Source organism: Phalangium opilio, unplaced genomic scaffold, assembly GCF_054372755.1.
Source record: "Phalangium opilio isolate 3A_F unplaced genomic scaffold, DU_Popi_V2 ptg000011l_1, whole genome shotgun sequence".
Classification (NCBI taxonomy): domain Eukaryota; kingdom Metazoa; phylum Arthropoda; class Arachnida; order Opiliones; family Phalangiidae; genus Phalangium; species Phalangium opilio.
The window spans coordinates 5,448,838-5,469,901 of NW_028324147.1; the positions used below are offsets into that span (position 1 = coordinate 5,448,838).

General features: G+C 36.0%; 4 protein-coding genes and 1 long non-coding RNA gene across 9 annotated transcripts; 2 read left to right on the forward strand and 3 right to left on the reverse strand.

Moving 5' to 3' along the window:
* LOC149710044 (uncharacterized) lies at window positions 1-1,320 on the reverse strand. The gene is made up of 2 exons (XM_089858683.1): window positions 1,191-1,320; window positions 1-922 (listed from the first exon to the last, which is right to left on the reverse strand). The coding sequence occupies exons 1-2, from the start codon at window positions 1,197-1,199 to the stop codon at window positions 407-409; spliced, it is 525 nt and encodes a 174-aa protein (XP_089714809.1). The 5' UTR covers window positions 1,200-1,320; the 3' UTR covers window positions 1-406.
* A 6,751-nt stretch (window positions 1,321-8,071) lies between these two features.
* Window positions 8,072-12,074, forward strand: LOC149710045 (actin 403-like). The gene is made up of 4 exons (XM_089858685.1): window positions 8,072-8,252; window positions 9,084-9,227; window positions 9,657-10,143; window positions 11,108-12,074. The coding sequence occupies exons 2-4, from the start codon at window positions 9,102-9,104 to the stop codon at window positions 11,623-11,625; spliced, it is 1,131 nt and encodes a 376-aa protein (XP_089714811.1). The 5' UTR covers window positions 8,072-8,252; window positions 9,084-9,101; the 3' UTR covers window positions 11,626-12,074.
* An 861-nt stretch (window positions 12,075-12,935) lies between these two features.
* p23 (cytosolic prostaglandin E synthase) lies at window positions 12,936-15,646 on the forward strand. 5 transcript variants are annotated; one of them, XM_089858687.1, is made up of 9 exons: window positions 12,936-13,146; window positions 13,514-13,630; window positions 13,723-13,792; window positions 13,892-13,990; window positions 14,065-14,154; window positions 14,239-14,292; window positions 14,421-14,460; window positions 14,670-14,706; window positions 15,285-15,646. In XM_089858687.1, exons 1-9 carry the CDS (start codon window positions 13,130-13,132, stop codon window positions 15,310-15,312), a joined length of 552 nt encoding a protein of 183 aa, XP_089714813.1. In that variant the 5' UTR covers window positions 12,936-13,129; the 3' UTR covers window positions 15,313-15,646. The 5 variants fall into 5 exon arrangements, with proteins under 5 accessions (XP_089714813.1, XP_089714812.1, XP_089714814.1 ...); XM_089858686.1 differs by having other exon boundaries at window positions 12,938-13,146; window positions 13,511-13,630; XM_089858688.1 differs by having other exon boundaries at window positions 12,938-13,146; window positions 13,511-13,630; window positions 14,421-14,448.
* A 1,549-nt stretch (window positions 15,647-17,195) lies between these two features.
* Window positions 17,196-17,707, reverse strand: LOC149710047 (uncharacterized). The gene is made up of 3 exons (XR_016375624.1): window positions 17,632-17,707; window positions 17,437-17,568; window positions 17,196-17,371 (listed from the first exon to the last, which is right to left on the reverse strand). It is a non-coding gene; the product is annotated as an uncharacterized LOC149710047 (long non-coding RNA).
* A 429-nt stretch (window positions 17,708-18,136) lies between these two features.
* LOC149710048 (tubulin alpha-1A chain) lies at window positions 18,137-20,936 on the reverse strand. Its single transcript, XM_089858766.1, has 7 exons — window positions 20,519-20,936; window positions 20,161-20,238; window positions 19,880-20,102; window positions 19,610-19,810; window positions 19,095-19,547; window positions 18,848-19,023; window positions 18,137-18,789 (listed from the first exon to the last, which is right to left on the reverse strand). Exons 2-7 carry the CDS (start codon window positions 20,161-20,163, stop codon window positions 18,490-18,492), a joined length of 1,356 nt encoding a protein of 451 aa, XP_089714892.1. The 5' UTR covers window positions 20,164-20,238; window positions 20,519-20,936; the 3' UTR covers window positions 18,137-18,489.
* Window positions 20,937-21,064: the final 128 nt, after the last annotated feature.

Sequence of the window (21,064 nt, forward strand, 5' to 3'; positions counted from 1 at the left end):
TTGCTATTATTTTAATTATTTAATGAATATTATTATTTACAAGTAAGCAGATCTTACATCACAACATGCATTCCGAGTATCAGCATTATATGCGTAACTGATTTAAATAATTATAATAATTGTTTCCTTCAATTAAAGTAAACCATTTTTGCTTTAATTGTTTGGTTGCGGGTCATTTATTTTTAAGTAGTCTTTGTAATAGTAATACTTGTACGAATTGAACATCACGAGATCCATATGTTTATATCTTAAGTCACCCTGACTTACTATTCTGCTCAAAATGTGAAATAAGGCGGTCGGAGTGTGAAAATGACCAGTTTTTAAATTGTCTTGACCAGGGGTTCAATGGTCAACTTGTTCGTTCGGTTAATTACCTTCCAGAACCCAACTGACTACTGGTCAACGCTTATTTTATGGAGACCTTCCTAATAAACTGCGCGATGAATCCATGTGTGGTGCCTTCTTGCAGAGGCGGAAACGATTCCAAAATGTGTCTTTCGTCATTGTTTGACTCAACGTAACCGCTTACGCTGGTCACTGTCCTTTCGTGCTGGACAGTGTTACAAGCTGCTTGGAGGTCATTCCGTCTCAACTTTCTAACCGTCAAGGCCACTCTGGCTAGCATAAATACGCCGAAACCCAAAGAAGCGACACCTAAAACGAAAAATAGAATTGCGAAAGTGTCCAATGGTGTTTCTTTCCAATGTTGAGCTGTGTGTTCTCCAGTTTGGGTTTTGAATGAAATGACCTCTACGATGATTCCCAATGTAATGAAGGCTAAACCAAGCGCTATTAAACACGCTGCAGTCTTGACCGCGGTTTTAAGGTGCAGACTAGCACCATTTGTCTCTGACGCGGTCGAAAAGTCTCCAAGGGTCACTGTATCGGTTTCGACGCTGATACTTCGTTCAGTTAGAAGACCCTAGAAGTATAAAAAAACTGTACTGTATGACCCGTTTCATGACGTCATTACTCTCTCGAACATGTCGTCATAACCAATTAAATTGAAACAGGAAGTTTCTTGACTTTAACGGTAATCATTTCGCGGCAATTTGACCTAATTATCTTAATTTCTAAGCCTTAGCCCCTCGGTTGATCTGGGATTATGATTATGATATTACTATTGATCTTGTAGTCTGGAGACTTATGTTTATAGACGTATGATAAGTTAATTTTCACCTTAAACTTACTCTGTCCATGGTGATTTCTTTTGTCCGGATCTATTTTCTACTATTTTGACATTTATTTCCAGATATTTGCCTGTCATTTTTTCCACCCACTGTAAAGGCTTTGTTCTAGTTGTTAATTTTTCAAGATAGATTTAGCGTTTTTAATCCACCGGTACTTGAATATTTGATAATAATTGTACCTTGAACCACCGTTATCTTGTAGTTTAATACTTTAATTCCAAAACGATATATGTATGTCATGAGTTAAACTTAATTACAATCATAAAACCATTGTTTTTTGTCGTCAGGCCACTTTAATTTAATGTACTTTAATTCTAATGAATTCCTGTTCAATTATAATTCTACATTTCGGTGAATTTCCAATACTGTGTTATTCATCCATTTCATTTGATTCAACTCCAACAATGCGTACCGCCTCCTTGGTTTATTCGATTAAATTTTTATTGATTTCTACTCCTGTAGTATTCATCCTTGCTGTTAAATTCAACTCCAACAGCGCGTAGAACCTCCTTGGTTTGTTCGATTATATATTAACAAATTTCCACTCTAGTAGTACTCATCCATTTCACTAGATTCAACTCCTATTGTGAAATCATACAGCCTCCTTGCTTTGTATTTTTTAAAAATTAGTTCCTAAGCTTGCCGACAGATGGCGACACGCAGTCCAATAATCATTAAATTGTTGCGGAATTTCGTATCTTTTTCAAGTTTACTGAACTGAAGCGTGTCCTGGCGGTGTATCATGGAAACGTCTTTGAAGTTTGCGCCTTTGCGTGCCGGCTATTTACGTTTGTCGACCGGAATAACCCAGACAGCTAAAGACACTTTTTTTTCTGTCAAAACTGGAAAGCTAAAATGCGTTATCTGTTTCAGGTGAAATACCTTCAATCTTTCTTTATAAGTGGCGGGATTGGCACGTCATCGAAGATATTTCTTCATTTCTTGAAATAGATATTGAAATTAAAGGAAATAAAAATCAATTTAATATCTTACGTCATCCGTTATGACGTAAGAGCCTTGATTTAAAGTCTTAAATCTGCCAACGAGTAAAGAACCTTACTTTTAAATCAATAACACTATGTCGTAAAGTCTGTTATATGGCTTCAAATTTTTATAAATCCGAGGGGCTATCTACTTTTCTTTTCTGGTATGAAATAGTATCGCTTTTGAATGCGATTTCATTTAATATGCCAAGACATACTCGGGAAAATGACTGACTAGCCCCTCACACAATTTTAGTATCAATTTGAAATGAACTTATAACGCATCTTTCAAACATGTACAACCGTAGAGAGCGTGAAGTTGAGGAGTAGACGCTTAGAGTTGAGTTTTGGCAAAATATAAGATATTTCGTACACTTGAAACACGTGTACAACCATAGAGAGTAAAACATTGAGGAGTAGAGTGTAACAGCTTTTTCAAGGCATTTATTTCTTTAATTTCAAACCTAATGTAGTAATGTTCACCATATTTCAACCAATAAGAGTGCAGAGTAAGAAACGCTCATATCAGAAATTGAGATGAAAAAGTTCAAACCAAACCCACCCAGCTTTCGACTCCTCTACTTTATACCACTCTCTTCTATAATATTGTATATTTATTAATTTAATTATGTTTTAAAACTTCGAATTAATGAGCTTCAATTTGACCCATAAGTATGGTCTTAATTATTAAGGGAAATTATACAGGATATTATTATACTTATAGGCTTCTGTTTAACATCACTAAAAATCACAAATGAAGTTTTTGACATATTGAGGCGAAGTACTGTTACGTCACGTGTTTGACTTGGGCGGGTAACCAAAGAGCGATTGCGGTTTCCGTTTGATATAACTAACCCATTCTTATTTATATACCATAAGTTTATAAGATATGTTCGGTATAAGTATGACACTACCTATACTTCATAATGCTAGAGACTTACAGCTCGAGCTAGTTCGAGAACGACGGAAGCGAGAATTGAAGTCCTACACTCGGTGTTAATTTTGCAGGACTTCCATCTAGGTCCTATTTAGTCTGCATTACTAAGCCTTTGACAGCAGTGCCTCACAAGGCCTCCCTCGCTTTACCTCGAATCTATGACCTACCTCACTAACTCCATGATAAGCTCCAGTTTGTAACCAGTGACAAACTTAAGGAACATATCTTATGAACTTATTAATATACCACATAGCTCTGTGTCCATAGAGATCCGTATCTCGATTTCACAATTTTCTAATTGTTCCGATGTGTTTTTAACAAAGTAATTTTGGGAAAAATGTATTATAAAATCTTTTGATAAAGAAATTAATCATTGTGATAAAATGTTTAGTATCAATTTATCACTCTCGTGAGTCGTACAATTTTGATAAATAATACCAGATAATACACTATAAATTGCACTCAAGGTTTTGGAATTTTAACAAATTTCGTGGAAACTAATGAAGTACTAATACTTTCGCAATATTAATAATGAATGGTGACGTCATTTATTGCCATAATTCTCCATCAATTATCGTAGTAAACATTAATGTATTTATCACCCTCGTGACTGTAGATTCAGATCATAAAAATAATTGTATCTATTTGATAAAATCATAAGTTTATAAGATATCTTCCATAAGTATGACGCTTCCTATATACTTCACATTAATGCTATAGAGACTTAAAGCTCGAGCTAGTTTAAGGGAGAACGACAAGCGAGAATTGACTACACTCGGTTAATTTTGCAGTCCATTTTTCTATTTAGTCTGTACTAAACCTTTGACAGCGCCTCACCAGGCGTCGCTTTACCTCGAATCTATGACCTACCTCATTCACTTCATGACAAGCTCCAGTTTGTAACCAATGACAAACTTATGGAACATATCTTATGAACCTATGACAAAATTAACAGTACTCTTGGGCGACAATAAGTTTCTTGCGTTTTCCAGGTGGCGCTGTTATAGCATTTTTAACGAGGGGCCACTCACTTAGCTTATACTGTGTACACGACTGTACGTTTGACAGTACTAAATGTATTACGCGTAATCTTTGAGTTTCCTGTCCTTGACAGTGCTTGAACGATTAGGCCTAATCCTTAATCAGTGTACAGAGACTCCGGAGAGTGATTACCTCCTCGATGTTGAATTATACCCAATATAGCCTTGGAGACTTGTTGTTATTATCGTTCATTAACTAATATGTTTACAAATAAATTAACGATAAATAATAAGAGGTCTGCTAAATACCTAACAGAACCATCCTTAAAAAATACTAAAATTAAGTTATAAATCACTTGTTTTTCAATGTCAAAATATATCCCTAGTGAAGTTGCTAGCGTGAAAATAGGCTTAGCTGCTTATTTGTGAAACTCTATACGATTGAAACAATGGCTGGGACACGGGTTGGCAGCGGATGTAACCTTAATAACTCGGACTAAATCAAGCGAATCAATATCTAGTCGAGTAATCAAAATATCAAATGAGAAAACGCGGAACCCTATTGTTAGAAACCGACTCGGATATCATTCAATCTGGAGAGAGAAAAAAATATTGTTACTAAAAAGAACGCGTTCTTGATTTTCATCCTAATTGGACATAGAATTTAGAAATGAGTTCCTCCAACGTTTCTCGAAACTAAACACCAAGGAATAGAAACTAGTACAGCAGACGTCTCAAATTTTTGAAGGTCATAGTCATTTCTTTCCCATAGAGCTATCTCAGTTGTGACGTCAGTGCCTAGGTAAAACGTCAGGGGCTTAGCTTTGGCAGTGGGCGGCCATGTTTGGTACCACTTTGGTTCTATGGGCAAATAGCATGGGTGACGTCACTCCATGAGGCTTCTGAGATTGCTCTATATATGGCAACGTCACACACCTCTATCTCTTACCTTAGTTATATCCCCCCTTCCGGGGGCAAATAGTATTCTCTATTACAAAGTTGTCCCCATCGTTGCGTTGGGGATACACAGTTCACTACCGAAATTACTCTAGAGATACATCTACATAGTTTACACTAAAGGGGTCTTTTGCCGTTTCCCAAGTGTTGCCAGGACGTTTGTGAGTCAAGATAATACAGATATAATCATATAAAGGCTAACAGTTAGTTTGAATCAGCGCTTGTCTTGATCATTGTGACTCACAGCTAGAGTCCTGGCAACACTGCGCTGAAGTTTAAGCTGAGGGGGAGGAATTTTCTGTTGCCCAAACAGTGAAAACTATCTATAGTTCATAGTAATTTACTTATAGATTCTGAACCAAAAATGCTAATGTATTGGTAATTTCCAGGTATTCTATAACTTGGTAATTAACAATCAAGTATTTAGTAAATTATAGACTCTCAACGTTCAAATTTTTTGATATTTTTAGACCAAGAGTAATGGAGGTTTGATACCATTTACACTGCAGGAGGCCAGACTACTTGGCACTGTACTGTTGTCCGCCAAGTACGCTGACCTCCTGGTACAAGTAAATGGTATCAATGCTCCTATCTGAAAACTATGTACATGTTGAGCTATTTGATCACAACACTACAGGAAATACTGCTCTCGATCTCCAAATATTTCTTCATCAAGATAAAACTTAAATAAATTTTATTCACCATATTTTACAAAATACGCGATTAAAATATTAATAAAGGTTCCTATTCCTTCACCAATTTTCTTTGATTCCACCACGTCCACCGTCCACGAGGTAGGTAGGAAGTTCGCTCGATTCCCGAAATTTTCCGCGGTATTTTTTCCCCAAAGCTGACCCTGAAAAAACTCCAGACGCCGGAGCATAGAGAAAAGAGATTTTTTCAAGGGGAATAACATAACGCATCTTCTACCTTTAGAGACTGCCTTAAAATGGTTGAAATTCTAAACCGAAATTTGGCAAGCGTTCAGTCCCTCGTATCTTTTTCCATTAAAGAGCGTAGACCCACCGCGTACCGTCAATGGCCAAATCCATTTGAACGCTTCAATTGTTAAGAAAACCAGGCCTTCCCCTCTTCTTGTTCCTGCCTTCCATCGCGGCGGTATTTAATACCGTATGTCTTCAAAAGTTAAGATACGAGGCCTAAAGTATGCAACTAATTATTTTACTTTATAGCGCGTTAACTTTAGGCAGGGCGGGGGATACGTCACTCCTTGTAATAATATACTATTTTTAAATTTCACTCTAAAGTCCCCTCGAATTCACTTGTATTCAAGAGAAGTTACCGAGGTCTAAGTTGATTTAAGTGAATTCACGAGATTTCAAGTGACTTTATGGTAAAATTCACGAGATTTCAAGGGACCTTGTAAATAATTCACGAGATTTCAAGGGACCTTGTAAATAATTCACGAGATTTCAAGGGACCTTGTAAATACTTCACGAGATTTCAAGGGACCTTGTAAATAATTCACGAGATTTCAAGGGACCTTGTAAATAATTCACGAGATTTCAATTGATTTCATGGCGAATTCACGAGATTTCAAATGATTTCATGGCGAATTCACGAGATTTCAAGTGACTTTATGAAGAGTTCACGAGATTTCAAGTGACCTTTTAAATAATTCACGAGATTTCAAGTGACGTAATGAAGAGTTCACGAGGTTTCAAGTGACTTTATGAAGAATTCACGAGATTTCAAGTGATGTCATGGTGTATTCACTTCTAATTCGCCAAAAATTCTTGTGAATATGACACTAAAAATCAGCTATGCAAATGATTCACGAGACTAGTCCCTCTTAGTTGAATAATTTGAAGGTTATTTTCCCTTTAAGGCTACATTTGAACTGCGGGGTTCACCGAAGCTTATTCATTTTACCTCTGTCATGGTGTCATCTATCTTTGATATGGGACAAGGACAATAGAAAAATGGATAGGATTATAACCTCTATATTAGTAACTTTTACCATGCCTCATATGTACGGTTTTCTGTTTTGAAAATTTAGGTCATATTGAACTATACTAACTCCAATATTGCCAGCTAATATATTTGTACTTCAATGGCTTCTTAAACCAGGGCTTGAAGACATTCTCCTTATTTGTATGGTTGTAGTAAGAACGAAGTACAAGTACAAACCCATTACATCACACGTAAAAACGGAATAAATCTAGGCCTAAATTTGGGGCGTAAATTTTTCTAATTTCGTTTGAAGTTTAGCGGAATGAAAATGTTGTAAAAGTTCCTAGACTTTCAAGTCCTTAAGCGGAAAAAACGTTTCCGTTTTCGGGCAAAAAATTTCCGAGCTTCAAATTCCGGGAAACAACCTTGCCCCAAGCTTATGTCTTCCCCATCATCCTAAGCCTTGGTCTCTTCCAACAAGTGTTTAAAAACTAATGTTTTCTTTTTTTTTTTAATAAAAAATTTTTTTATTGAAAACCCCGACCTATTTCCTCGCACACATTCATATTCCATAAAAGTACAACTTTATAACAACATGTAGAAATATATATTTTGTATTTTCCAATAGCAATGCGGGCATTTACAAGGGCTTTTTACTATTTATTTTTTAGTACTATGTATTTCATCCCCTACCGCTTGCTTGGCTGAAGGGGGGCAGGAAATAGGGGCAAGTTTCCGGAAAGATTCGCCGGTTTCCTTATATGGGCATAGCGAGCGGCTCTATAGTCCGAAACCGACCAATCAGGGAACGGCTAGAGATCTGTTTGAATGCGGTATAGACGAGAGAGAGGCCTACGTCGGAAGTGGGGTAACTGAAATAGGAAGATTCGTAGCAGCGCTATCGGTGAAAACACCTCCTTATATGAAACTCTGCTCGAGTTCTCTTTGATTTTTAGTTCCCAGTTTCGCCACTAGTTCAAAATCGGTCGCGCCTTTTTAATATTGAGCGGGAGTTTTGGCTGAAGGTTAGGTTGTTTCGTTAGTGGTTTGATAAAAAAACGTTAGTCAAGGTGGCCCCGAGACTTTACCATATATGGGCATGAGCTTCTCTCTTGTTCGTTAGTTCTTACTGAGTCGGCGCGCAAGGTACACGTGGAGAGTTTCCCGGGCTTCGACTGTGCTAGTTGAAGTTACTGTTTTAAGTTTCATTCAAACCACCTACACTTGATCAGATCGGACGGTCTATATCAAGGATCGAATAATTCAAATTTTTTCTCTTCGAAAGCTCAATGTAAGTTGAAATTTTACTGATTTTAAGTTAGTTTTAACCTTAAGATAGTTCCGTTCTTTAGTTATTTAATTAAAAAAATTTTTTCGGTTTTTACCGCGGAAAATCTTTTAGTTTTTTAAGCTATGCGGTCTGTAGAGAAATGTATTTCGCCTCTAATATTTTAATTTAAATGAATATTAACTAACGGAAAATATTAGTGGCAAGGTTTTATTGTAGGCTTTCGGTAGAGTTTTAAGGTCTTGTTTCCGGCGAAAATTTAGGTAGTTTCATTCCTAATTAATCCTGAATCTGGGCATTTAGTTGGTCAACTAGGTTAGTAATTACCCGATCATTACATTAACCTAGTTCATTTAATACAAAGGAGTCTACGGATTAGTAAATCTGTTGTTTTAATTGTAAAATCGACCCATAAAATTATTTGCTAGCCTTGCTAACTTCAACGGGGATTCGAGGGAAAAAGAGAGAGGCGTTTCTCCTTTGAAAAGTTAGACCGCCGCTTTGGCGTTATGATACAGTCAGTGGGGGGTCTTTCGTTTCACAAGAGGGGGGGAGTTAAGGCTAAGCAATAAGGATGATAACGATGGATGACTCGTTCGTTCCGTGATTCAACGGAAAAATTCCTCTTAGGGGTGTGTATGAATCATAGTTAGTCGTTCCAGTATCCCTTTAAGAAATAAGGCGCGCCTAGATCTCGGCCACTCGGTGCTCAGTGGCTTCCCTCTCTTCATTCCTCTGTCGCGCGTTAGTGCAGTTGTATTTATACGCGGTTTTAATACTTCGAAGACTTCGGGTTTTTTAAAACTAATAGGGATTTATTTTAATTGTTAACAGAAAACTTAAAAATCAATCATGTGTGACGATGATGTTGCCGCTCTTGTCGTTGACAACGGATCCGGAATGTGCAAAGCCGGTTTCGCTGGGGATGATGCCCCCAGGGCCGTCTTTCCATCCATCGTTGGTAGACCAAGACATCAAGTAAGTACTTGTGGTGACGGTGATTAAGATTTTACGGCAATTAGCGTACCGCGTTAGGCTTTGTGAATTCTTAGAATGTTTATATAGAAAATTAGGCAGCCAGGCGTGACGTGATGGTTTTGGTTTAATTGGTAGGCATACTTCTTCAATCTTCATAGTTCATTAGCCACATTTTTTTTTCTTCTAGTTATTGTATTAACTTAGCGCAGTGTTAAGATTTTAAGAACACAAACTTTAGTCTATTTTTGACCTAAAATGATCTCGTAATTCGTAGGCGAACTTATTCAATCTTTATAGTTCATTAGCGACATTTTCGTTAGTTATTGTATTAACTTAGCACAGTGTTAAGATTTTGCTAGGAACACCAACCTTGGCCTATTTTTGACCTAAAATTAAACATTTCCCCCTCTTCTTTCTTGTCTTTGCTAGGGTGTCATGGTTGGTATGGGTCAAAAGGACAGTTACGTAGGAGATGAAGCCCAAAGCAAACGAGGTATCCTTACCTTAAAATACCCCATTGAACACGGTATTGTCACCAACTGGGATGACATGGAAAAAATCTGGCATCACACCTTCTACAACGAACTTCGAGTTGCCCCCGAAGAACACCCCGTATTGTTGACTGAAGCCCCGCTCAATCCTAAGGCCAACAGAGAAAAGATGACTCAAATTATGTTCGAAACCTTCAACACCCCCGCCATGTACGTTGCCATTCAAGCTGTCTTGTCTCTATACGCTTCTGGTCGTACCACCGGTATTGTCTTGGATTCTGGAGATGGTGTCTCCCATACTGTACCAATCTACGAAGGTTATGCCCTTCCTCACGCTATTTTGCGTTTGGATTTGGCTGGACGTGATCTTACCGACTACTTAATGAAGATCTTGACTGAAAGGGGTTACTCATTCACCACAACTGGTATGTTGACCACCACTTTGGCCTATTTTAAACCCTTGATTAGGTTAGCTAGTTTAAGGGTACTTATTTTAATCTATAGCTGAGATTGGTCTAATAAGATTAGAGAGAGGTGGGAGGGAGTAATAATGTGAATAGGCCGCGGGTTGTTAGCTAGCTTAGTGGCTAGAATCTTCTCTCTCCAGCGCTGGCTCAGCTCAGTCACTCGCCGCGGTGTCCGCGCGCATGCGTCAATTTTAAAAACCGGCTTTGAACTAGTGGGAGTTGGGGGGACGCCAATTGCTGGTGCGCGGTAGCTAGAAACGAGCGATAGAGATAAAGATTCCTACCCCCACCCATTTTTCCCCTTCCGTTTATATTACCGCGTCTTATCAGCTCACCTCTCTCATCCCTGGTCTATTTAACATTAGATTATAGGCCTTTTTATGTTTATGAGAGTTTTAACACGGTTCTATGTTTATTTTAATCAACAGCCGAAAGAGAAAACCCTTGATTTGGTCGCGTTTCTTATTTTAACTATAGCCGAGATTGGTCTAATAAGATTGGAGAGAGGTTAGAGGGAGTAATAATGTGAATAGGCCGCGGGTTGTTAGCTAGCTTAGTGGCTAGAATCTTCTCTCTCCAGAGCTGGCTCAGTTCAGTCACTCGCCGCGGTGTCCGCGCGCATGCGTCAAATTTAAAAACCGGCTTGGAAGTGGGAGTTGGGAGGGGACGGCACGTGCGCAGTAGCTAGAAACGAGCGATAGAGATAAAAATTCCTACCCCCTCCCTTTTCCCCTTCCATTTATATTACCGCGTCTTATCACCTCTCTCTCATCCCTGGTCTATAGAGTAATGGCAGCCCTCTGCCTTCGACTGTATTAAGCTCTATGGGGAAATAACATGGGGTGCCATTAGTCTATTTAACCCTAGATTATAGGCCTTTTATGCGAGTTCTAACGCGGTTCTATTTTTAATTAATCAACAGCCGAAAGAGAAATTGTTCGTGACATCAAGGAAAAACTTTGTTACGTCGCCTTGGACTTTGAACAAGAAATGAACACCGCCGCTTCTTCATCCTCTTTGGAGAAATCTTACGAACTTCCCGACGGACAAGTCATTACCATTGGAAACGAGAGGTTCCGTTGCCCGGAAGCCCTCTTCCAACCATCATTCTTGGGAATGGAATCTTGCGGAATCCACGAAACTACTTATAACAGTATCATGAAGTGTGACGTTGATATCCGTAAGGACTTGTACGCCAATACTGTCTTGTCCGGAGGTACCACTATGTACCCGGGTATCGCTGATAGAATGCAAAAAGAAATCACCGCTCTCGCGCCCAGTACGATGAAAATTAAAATTATCGCTCCACCCGAAAGGAAATACAGCGTTTGGATCGGAGGTTCCATCTTGGCTTCCCTTTCCACCTTCCAACAAATGTGGATTAGCAAACAAGAGTACGACGAATCCGGACCTAGCATTGTTCACCGAAAATGCTTCTAAATTAATTAATTAATTTAAAAACTTTATTAATTAATAACATTTTCGCTAATTTTTTTTTTTCCTAAAAATACCAAAAAAGTTTTGTTCAGTTTTTGTCAATTTATTTTTATTTTAATTAATCGCTAATAAACTTAAGGACATTAAAATGAGCGTGAAGGGCCGAGTGGTCAGCCCAAAACTTCAGTGGAACGGCAAAACAAAACTCTGGGAACAATTTACGATGAAATTGTTTAAATGGTTTATTTTTCTCGTGTCGGTAAAGTGAAAATTTTGTATTGTATATTTCTCGGTTGATATTATTATATTTTTCGTCTTGATTTTATCCCTTGAAAGCCCAAAGTGTAATACTAATTGTATATTTTTCCGTTTCACTTTATACGAAGGAGAATAATTTTCCGTTTTGAAGTATAGTTTATTTTTTTATTTAAGTTAAACAGACGTAAAAAGATGCTTTCCTTCCCCCCTCATTCCATCCCCACTTGGATATAATAATAAATAAATAAAGGGGTTTTGAAAACAAAACTAAATCTTGTCACAAGTTTTTTAAATATATTAATATTAAGAATAAGAAATTCCCTCCCCTTTTTATTATTTTTCATTTATTTTCCTTTTGTGAGTTTTTTTTTTAGTCTTTATTATACGTGTATTTATGAAATGGCGACTAAAAAATAAAAACCAAATTTGTTAATTTGATATACTTCGTTGTAAGTCTTGATTAACGTCAACAGAAAGAGATATAGGCTACCTTGACGTCATACGTCTTTAACTTGATACGTTACACTACAAAAATTAACGATATATCCACTTAAACTGTTCGTAAGTACGATATTTGTGATATATCCGCAAATTTGTACATCAAAACTTGCTCTATAAAAGTAACTGTTCTGTACACACACACTAAAAAATTCACGAAATATCGTCTTAAACTCTTTGTAAGTACGATAGTAACGTGATACCTTCGATATTCGCGAAGGTGGTTCAAATATTCGGAAGAAAACCGCAAATTTCTACATCAAAACTTGCTTTATAAAACTAACTGGGATGTAAAACGTAAGACTAAGCGTTAAAAGTAATATATTTAGTATTTTAAGCCTTTTTGCTCAGTTAAATATCTAAATTTAAACCGTAAAACGCCTAAAGACTGTTAAGATCATAGGTTAAGATCCCATAATTGTGAAGTTATTCTTAAGCCTTGGTGAAAAACACGTGGCATTAGGGAGTTCATAAAAAACGCGCGAAATAATTCGCGGGAAAATACCATTCACGGGCGCCATCTAGCACCGTGTACTCGTATTATGAGCCAATTAGCATGGTGAGATAGCGCCGGCGAGAGAAAACACACTTTCCTTTCAAGATTTTCTGTACCCGTAGCCCGTGGTTGGTGTTTTGAGATCTTTGTGTTTTACTTTCATTTTTCATCGTAAGAAAAATTTGAGTGTAAAATTCGACAAATTAATTGCCGTAGTCATTAAGTTTATATTAATTTAAATATAAAGTCCGAAAAATGCCAGAAACAGACAGGTATGTAACGAGTTCAAAACCGAAAATGTGCTTTTCATTGTCACGGGTACTTGAGCCTTGGCCATAGAAAATGTTATGGAGTTTTCTTTTCCAAAACTAAAATTAAATATAGGGTAATGGCAGCCCTCTCCCTTCTACTGTATTAAGCTCTATGGGGAAATAACATGGGGTGCCATTAGTCTTAAAATAGGCCTTGGTACGTTTCGGAAGCTTTTTTTTTTAGTTTTACACGCTTTTAAATATTAATTTTGCTAAAATTAAATTATTTTGGCTACCAAGTATTCTAATAATGACACGTTTACGCCTTAAAATGATAGAATAAGTTAAAAATAATGATGATTAAACTTAATTTCTGTAATTCTAGTAGTTTGCCCGCCCCTCCAGTTTTATGGGCTCAAAGACACAATCTAGTTTATCTTAAAATTGCTCTTGAAGACTGCAAAAATCCAACAATTAAATTAGATAAAGACAAATTATACTTCAAGTATGAACATTCTTTATTCCTTATTAATTATTCACAATTTATTTAATTATTATCATTAAAACTTAATTAATTAATATTTAAACAAATTAAAGAGGACTCGGTGGTACAAGCAAAACTGACCATGAAGTAACTTTAGAGTTTTACTCTGAAATTAAACCAGATGTGAGTTAATTAATTAATTTAAAGAAAGACTATTTTATATTGAAATTAAAGATAATATAATTAAATTTTATATTAACTTTAATTATAATTAAACTAAAGGAATCCAAATTTGTCACGAGAGATCGTGGTACAGAATTTGTTTTAATAAAAGCGGATGAAGGACCATTTTGGAAACGTTTACTTAAAACAGAAACCAAAGTAGGAGAATTAATTAAAAGTTAATTAGAGCATTAAGTTAATTAATTTGATTTAAATGTTTATTTTAATTGCAGTTTCACTGGTTAAAAGTAGACTTTAATAAGTGGAGGGATGAAGATGATTCTGAAGATGAAGTTGGTGAAGATGGAACCGATTTTGAAGAGGTTTGAAAAGCTTAATTAGCTGTTTTAATTATAACTTCTTAATTAGCTGTTTTAATTAATATTTTGATGTTTATTCCTTTATAGATGATGAAAAAAATGGGAGGGTTAAAGAGTGGTAGCAATGACTTAGTTGATATGGTAATTAAAACATTTTTAATTAATTTACTCATTAGAAATTTTAATTTTAATGTTAAATTACTAATTAGGCATTTTTTGATTTAAATTTAATACAACTAATTTTTATTTTTTATTTTTTAATTAATTAGGGTAACGATGCAGATAGTGATGATGAAGGTAGGTCTAATGGTATTTAAAAAAAACAATTAGTAATTATAACTATTTTAATTATATTTAAACTTTAATTTTAAAATTTAAAGGGTTAGTGACTCCATAATATTATTTTCGATTTTTATAATTTAATTTTAATTTAATTTACATGGTGTCTCTATCTCTTTAAAGGCATGCATGATTAAACCCAACCCTAATTAACTTCAATTTAATTTAAATTAAATTAGAAATTCCAGACTTGGATTTAAACTTCAATGTTAAAGGGTTAGCGACTCCATAATTTTAATTTTATTTTTATTTTATTAATTTTATTTTTAAGTGGTGTCTCTATCTCTTTAAAGGCATGATTAAACCCAACCCTAATTAATTTAACTTTAATTTAAATTAGAAATTTCAGACTTGGATTTAAAATTTTAAACTTTAATTTTAAAGGGTTAGGGACTCCAAAATTCTATTTTGATTTTATAATCTCATTATGATTTAATTTTAAATGGTGTCTCTATCTCTTTAAAGGTATAAAATCCAACCCTAATTAACTTTAAATTAAATTAATTTTGATCAGAAATTCCAGACTTGGATTTAAAATTTTAAACTTTAATTTTAAAGGGTTAGGGACTCCATAATTCTATTTTTATTTTATAATTTAATTTTAATTAAATGGTGTCTCTATCTCTTTAAAGGCATTAAACCCAAACTTTAATTTTAAAGGGTTAGGGACTCCATATAATTCTATTTTTATTTTATAATTTCATTATATTTAATTTTAAATGGTGTCTCTATCTCTTTAAAGGCATTAAATCCAACCCTAATTAACTCTTTAAATTAAATTAATTTTTAATTAGAAATTCCAGACTTGGAGTGAAGATGTGAGAATAAAAATTAGGCCCAACAACAAAAAAGCAAACAAAATTCAATCCTATTGCAAAAACAAAATATCATTGTCATCGTTCGTTCGTTCGTTTGTTTATTTTTCTCCTCTCAAAATTTACTACAAAAAAAAAAAACATCCATGAATTTTTTTCTTTTAATTTAATTAGTCAAATTAATTAATTAATTAATTAATCCACTTATTGTTTTTTCTCCTTAAAATTATTAATTTTACATTTTGTTTGTCACAAAAAATAAAAAACGATTAACAACAATCTGCTGTTAATATCATTTCATGAAGATTAAATAAAATATTCCATTTTTTTCGTTTCCCTAATTTCGTTTTTTAGTTTTCACAAATTTTTAATTGCGTGAAAATTAATTAATTATGATGGCATTCATAATAAGATGTAAATTTACCTATTTACCTATTTATAATTAAAAATAATTGAATAGAAAATGCTGAAAAAAACAAAACTTCATAATTTAATAAAGTTACAAAAGGGTTAGTAAGTAATTAATTAATTAAACTTAAAATTCCATTTTTCCTGTAATTAACTTTGGAGGAAAAAACAGTTTTAAGGAAAATTTTGGATCAATTAATAAGAATATTGATTGTGTATTTCTGAAACTTCTTTTTTCAATTTATAAAAGAAATTTTCACCAACTGAAAAAAAAGTAATAAAATTTCAAATTTTGTTCTTAATTTATTATCCAATTTTCTGAATAAATGGCCAAGGCTTATAATATTTCCATTCAAAAACAAATCAAACATAGGCCTAAGTAATGGTTTGTGGTTTCAAAAGTTGATTATTAGAAGTGCTAATATCAGAATGTAACACCGCATCGATGTTATCACGTGACAGAATCGTGGTGACGTCAATTTTCCTTGTAGACACTCTTCCTTAACGGTTTCTGTTCCAAAAATCAAAATGGCGGCGGCCACGTTAAATTTAACATAATCATCATCAAAGGCTTAAGAATCGTTTCTGTTCCAAAAATCAAAATGGCAGCGGCCACGTTAAATTTAACAGAATCATCATCAAAGGCTTAAGAATCGTTTCTGTTCCAAAAATCAAAATGGCAGCGGCCACGTTAAATTTAACAGAATCATCATCAAAGGCTTAAGAATCGTTTCTGTTCCAAAAATCAAAATGGCGGCGGCCAAGTTAAATTTAACAGAATCATCATCAAAGGCTTAAGAATCGTTTCTGTTCCAAAAATCAAAATGGCAGCGGCCACGTTAAATTTAACAGAATCATCATCAAAGGCTTAAGAATCGTTTCTGTTCCAAAAATCAAAATGGCGGCGGCCAAGTTAAATTTAACAGAATCATCATCAAAGGCTTAAGAATCGTTTCTGTTCCAAAAATCAAAATGGCAGCGGCCACGTTAAATTTAACAGAATCATCATCAAAGGCTTAAGAATCGTTTCTGTTCCAAAAATCAAAATGGCGGCGGCCACGTTAAATTTAACAGAATCATCATCAAAGGCTTAAGAATCATTTCTGTTCCAAAAATCAAAATGGCGGCGGCCACGTTAAATTTAACAGAATCATCATCAAAGGCTTAAGAATCGTTTCTGTTCCAAAAATCAAAATGGCGGCGGCCAAGTTAAATTTAACAGAATCATCATCAAAGGCTTAAGAATCGTTTCTGTTCCAAAAATCAAAATGGCAGCGGCCACGTTAAATTTAACAGAATCATCATCAAAGGCTTAAGAATCGTTTCTGTTCCAAAAATCAAAATGGCGGCGGCCACGTTAAATTTAACAGAATCATCATCAAAGGCTTAAGAATCATTTCTGTTCCAAAAATCAAAATGGCGGCGGCCACGTTAAATTTAACAGAATCATCATCAAAGGCTTAAGAATCAATAACGCTACACTTTTATTTTTATATAAAACGATACAAAATTTAAGAATATTATTTAAAATTTATGTTAAACTCGGGGAAAATAGAAAATAATCATTAACTTTAGTAGGTTGGTGACGATTCATAGTTGTAGGACCTTTGAATTTGCTCCGCACGTTTCTTGATTGCGGACCTCGAAACTTTATACGTCTAAAAATATAAAAGTTAAAAGAATTCTTAATTTTAATTTAGTACACCTCAATTATTATCGTTACCGGAACAGGACTCGCAACCACCGTAAATACGGAAGGGTCAGCGGTTTCACTGTCACCCCAATCTGTGTCCCAAGAGGTCATAGAGAAAGTAGCAGCCAGTGGTTCCTTAGAGACTTGGCTACCGCCCCTTGGCTAAAAGTTTTTTTAAAGCAATTAAACTTAGCGAAAATCTTTAAAATATTAACAAAAACCAACCGATTCGTCCCTTTCAATCGACGAAACTGAAATAACAGGCGGTTTTCCGGAATTTCCAACCGTTAAGTCTTAAAAAGAGAGAAATATGATTTGAAATACCGACCAAGTCTTAGCGTTAAGCCTAATTATGTCTATTACTTTGAGAATGAACTGGGGCCGTAACAACTGGTTCAATATGGTTCTTGAATGCTATTGACGGATTCTTATTATCCTCATTTGGAATCACGACGATTTGGGACCTATCTAGCTGTCGAAATTTACCAACAGGTGTAAATTCCGAGTTACTCAAATTGTCCTCTCTCTGGGCTTGTAAGTCCAAAGTAATGACTCTGGGTTCAGGACGTACGGGCCGGGACCTATCGCTAATTACAAGAAACAATGCATGACAATTACTGTAAATCCTAACTTCCAACCAAGAAACTAATGTCTTACTTTTGTTTGGATTTGTCGGAACAACAGCAGTTAAACATGGCGACAATTATTATTAATGCAAAGACAAAGGAGAAACGTTTAGAACACGAGGCGTTTATTTTCAAAATAATTCTTACACAATATGGTGTAATGTCTGTTATATATAGTTTTGTACGTTGATTATAGAGATAGGTTAACTTAAAAATAACATTGTGTAATCAGAGAGGAGTTTTTTAAGTTAATTAAGTTGCTTCACTCTTCAAAAAATATCACATTCTTAATAATCGGTTAAAAAATGTAAGCTTCATTCCAAATTTTTCAGGAGAGTGCAAGACATAGTGGTATTCATTTTTGGCGCAAATTTTACGCAAACATTCAATTACGGAACTATAGCTACACTTGTAAAGTTAATACAAAGATCGAACATAAACTATTATGACGTATCTATTAATATTCTTCTCCAGCGCCTTCGTCCTCGCCTTCCATCGAGTCAACTCCGACTTCTTCGTAATCTTTTTCCAAAGCAGCCAAATCTTCACGGGCCTCGGAGAACTCACCTTCCTCCATACCCTCGCCGACGTACCAATGGACAAAGGCTCTCTTGGCGTACATCAAATCGAATTTGTGGTCCAGTCGGGCCCAAGCTTCAGCGATGGCAGTGGTGTTGCTAAGCATACAGACGGCACGTTGCACTTTGGCCAAGTCACCTCCAGGCACAACGGTGGGTGGCTGGTAGTTGATACCAACCTAGAAGACACTGAAAGTTAGTCCCTGAACAGTCTTCGTGGTTTCAAACCCTGTGTACCTTGAAACCAGTGGGACACCAATCAACAAATTGAATAGACCTCTTAGTTTTGATTGTCGCGATGGCCGCGTTCACGTCTTTAGGGACAACGTCACCACGGTATAGCAAGCAAACTGCCATGTATTTTCCATGACGTGGATCGCATTTAACCATCTGATTGGCCGGTTCAAAACAAGCTGTAAAGTATTTAGCACCCAAATTAGAATCGCGACCGGACTTGCTATGACAGTTATGAATGATTTCTAACCATTAGTTATCTCTCCGACAGTCAGCTGTTCGTGATAAGCCTTTTCGGCTGAAATGACGGGCGCGTAAGTGGCCAACGGGAAATGGATCCGAGGGTACGGGACCAAGTTGGTTTGAAACTCGGTCAAATCAACATTCAATGCTCCGTCGAATCTGAGTGACGCTGTGATAGATGAAACGATTTGACCAATCAAACGGTTCAAGTTTGTGTAAGTCGGGCGTTCGATATCCAAGTTTCTTCTGCAAATGTCATAAATGGCTTCATTGTCGACCATGAACGCGCAATCGGAATGTTCCAAAGTGGTATGCGTCGTTAAGACAGAGTTGTAAGGTTCAACAACAGCCGTGGACACTTGAGGTGCCGGATAGATGGAAAACTCCAATTTCGACTTTTTACCATAGTCAACCGATAGTCTTTCCATCAAGAGGGAGGTGAAACCCGATCCAGTTCCGCCTTAAAGATATGTCCCGAATATTAAACACAATTTATCGAACAAATAAGTACTTTCTACTTACCACCGAAAGAGTGAAAGATAAGGAATCCTTGAAGACCAGTGCATTGGTCGGCCAACTTTCGGATACGATCAAGAACCAGGTCTACAATCTCTTTGCCAATCGTGTAGTGTCCTCTCGCGTAATTATTGGCAGCATCTTCTTTTCCGGTTAGCAATTGCTCGGGGTGGAATAGTTGTCTATAGGTCCCGGTTCGAACCTCGTCTGAAATTGGTCTTCCGTTACGATTTAAACAATCTTTGTGCTATGTAACCTAAGTTCGTAAGTACTTACCCACGACTGTGGGCTCCAAGTCTACGAAAACGGCTCTTGGTACGTGTTTTCCGGCACCAGTTTCGCTGAAAAAGGTGTTGAAAGAGTCATCCCCACCACCAATGGTTTTATCCGATGGCATTTGTCCATCTGGTTGAATACCATGTTCCAAGCAATACAGTTCCCAACAGGCATTGCCCATCTGAACTCCGGCTTGACCAACATGAACGCTGATACATTCCCTCTACGTAGATGTAACAATTGGTTGTCTGAGAATATTATATGTCATTCTTAATGCTTACCATGATTATTGTAGTCTAATTAGTTTAATTTAATTTCTAAAAGTTACAAGATAAGCTTCGTCAAATGCGTCCGTGTGCCTTGAAAGACAACACAAAATGCAAACAAATTATTTGAAGAAAGTTTGAAAGGAACTTGTAAGTCTTCTTCAAGGTTCAATAATTTTAAACTTGGGTGTGTGTTTGTATACGCATCGGTAAAAACGGTCGTCAAGGCAACGACCGGATGTAGAACGCGTTATTGGTCACGCAAGCTTGGATACACTGATCAATAATAGCTTTTACAACGTTTTTTAAAGGGACTTGTAGGCTAGTGTTAACAGTTCGCGTGGAAGCCAATAAAGGAAGCCAGGTGTATTACGTGTTGGGTTGGGCAGACCTTGGGGAATCCTTTTGACGTTTGGTTCTTTCTATCAGAAGTATGCACGCAAATCGTGTTTTACGTGTCCGAGGAAGTCTGTGAAACATTTGTACAGGTTTATCGGGTTTATTGACTGCCCTATAAGTTTAAAAGGTGGTAACTGTCGAATAAATAAAGATATGAAATTTCCTTCTGTCATAAAATAAACTATATTCACACTTCGCATCAAGATATAGTTAGGCTTATATTTTATCTCCAAAAATATGGCTTCTAGTTAGATCAGAAATTTATGTACAAGAGAAAGTATGAAAGGGTAGTGTGAGTTTTGGAAAATGTATTTCAATATCTCTTTCAATTTATTTACGCGCCAAAAGATAATGACTGATCCCTAATTGGTTTGAAGTACAAATGATGTAATCTCCTCTGATTATTCCTTAACACCACGTGCTTTGAGAACGTATGACTAATGGTGGGCAAAGAGTTGAATTTGTAATTACGCGCCCTTGTGGAATCACCAATGATTGGCCTATCAAACCACGTGCTGAA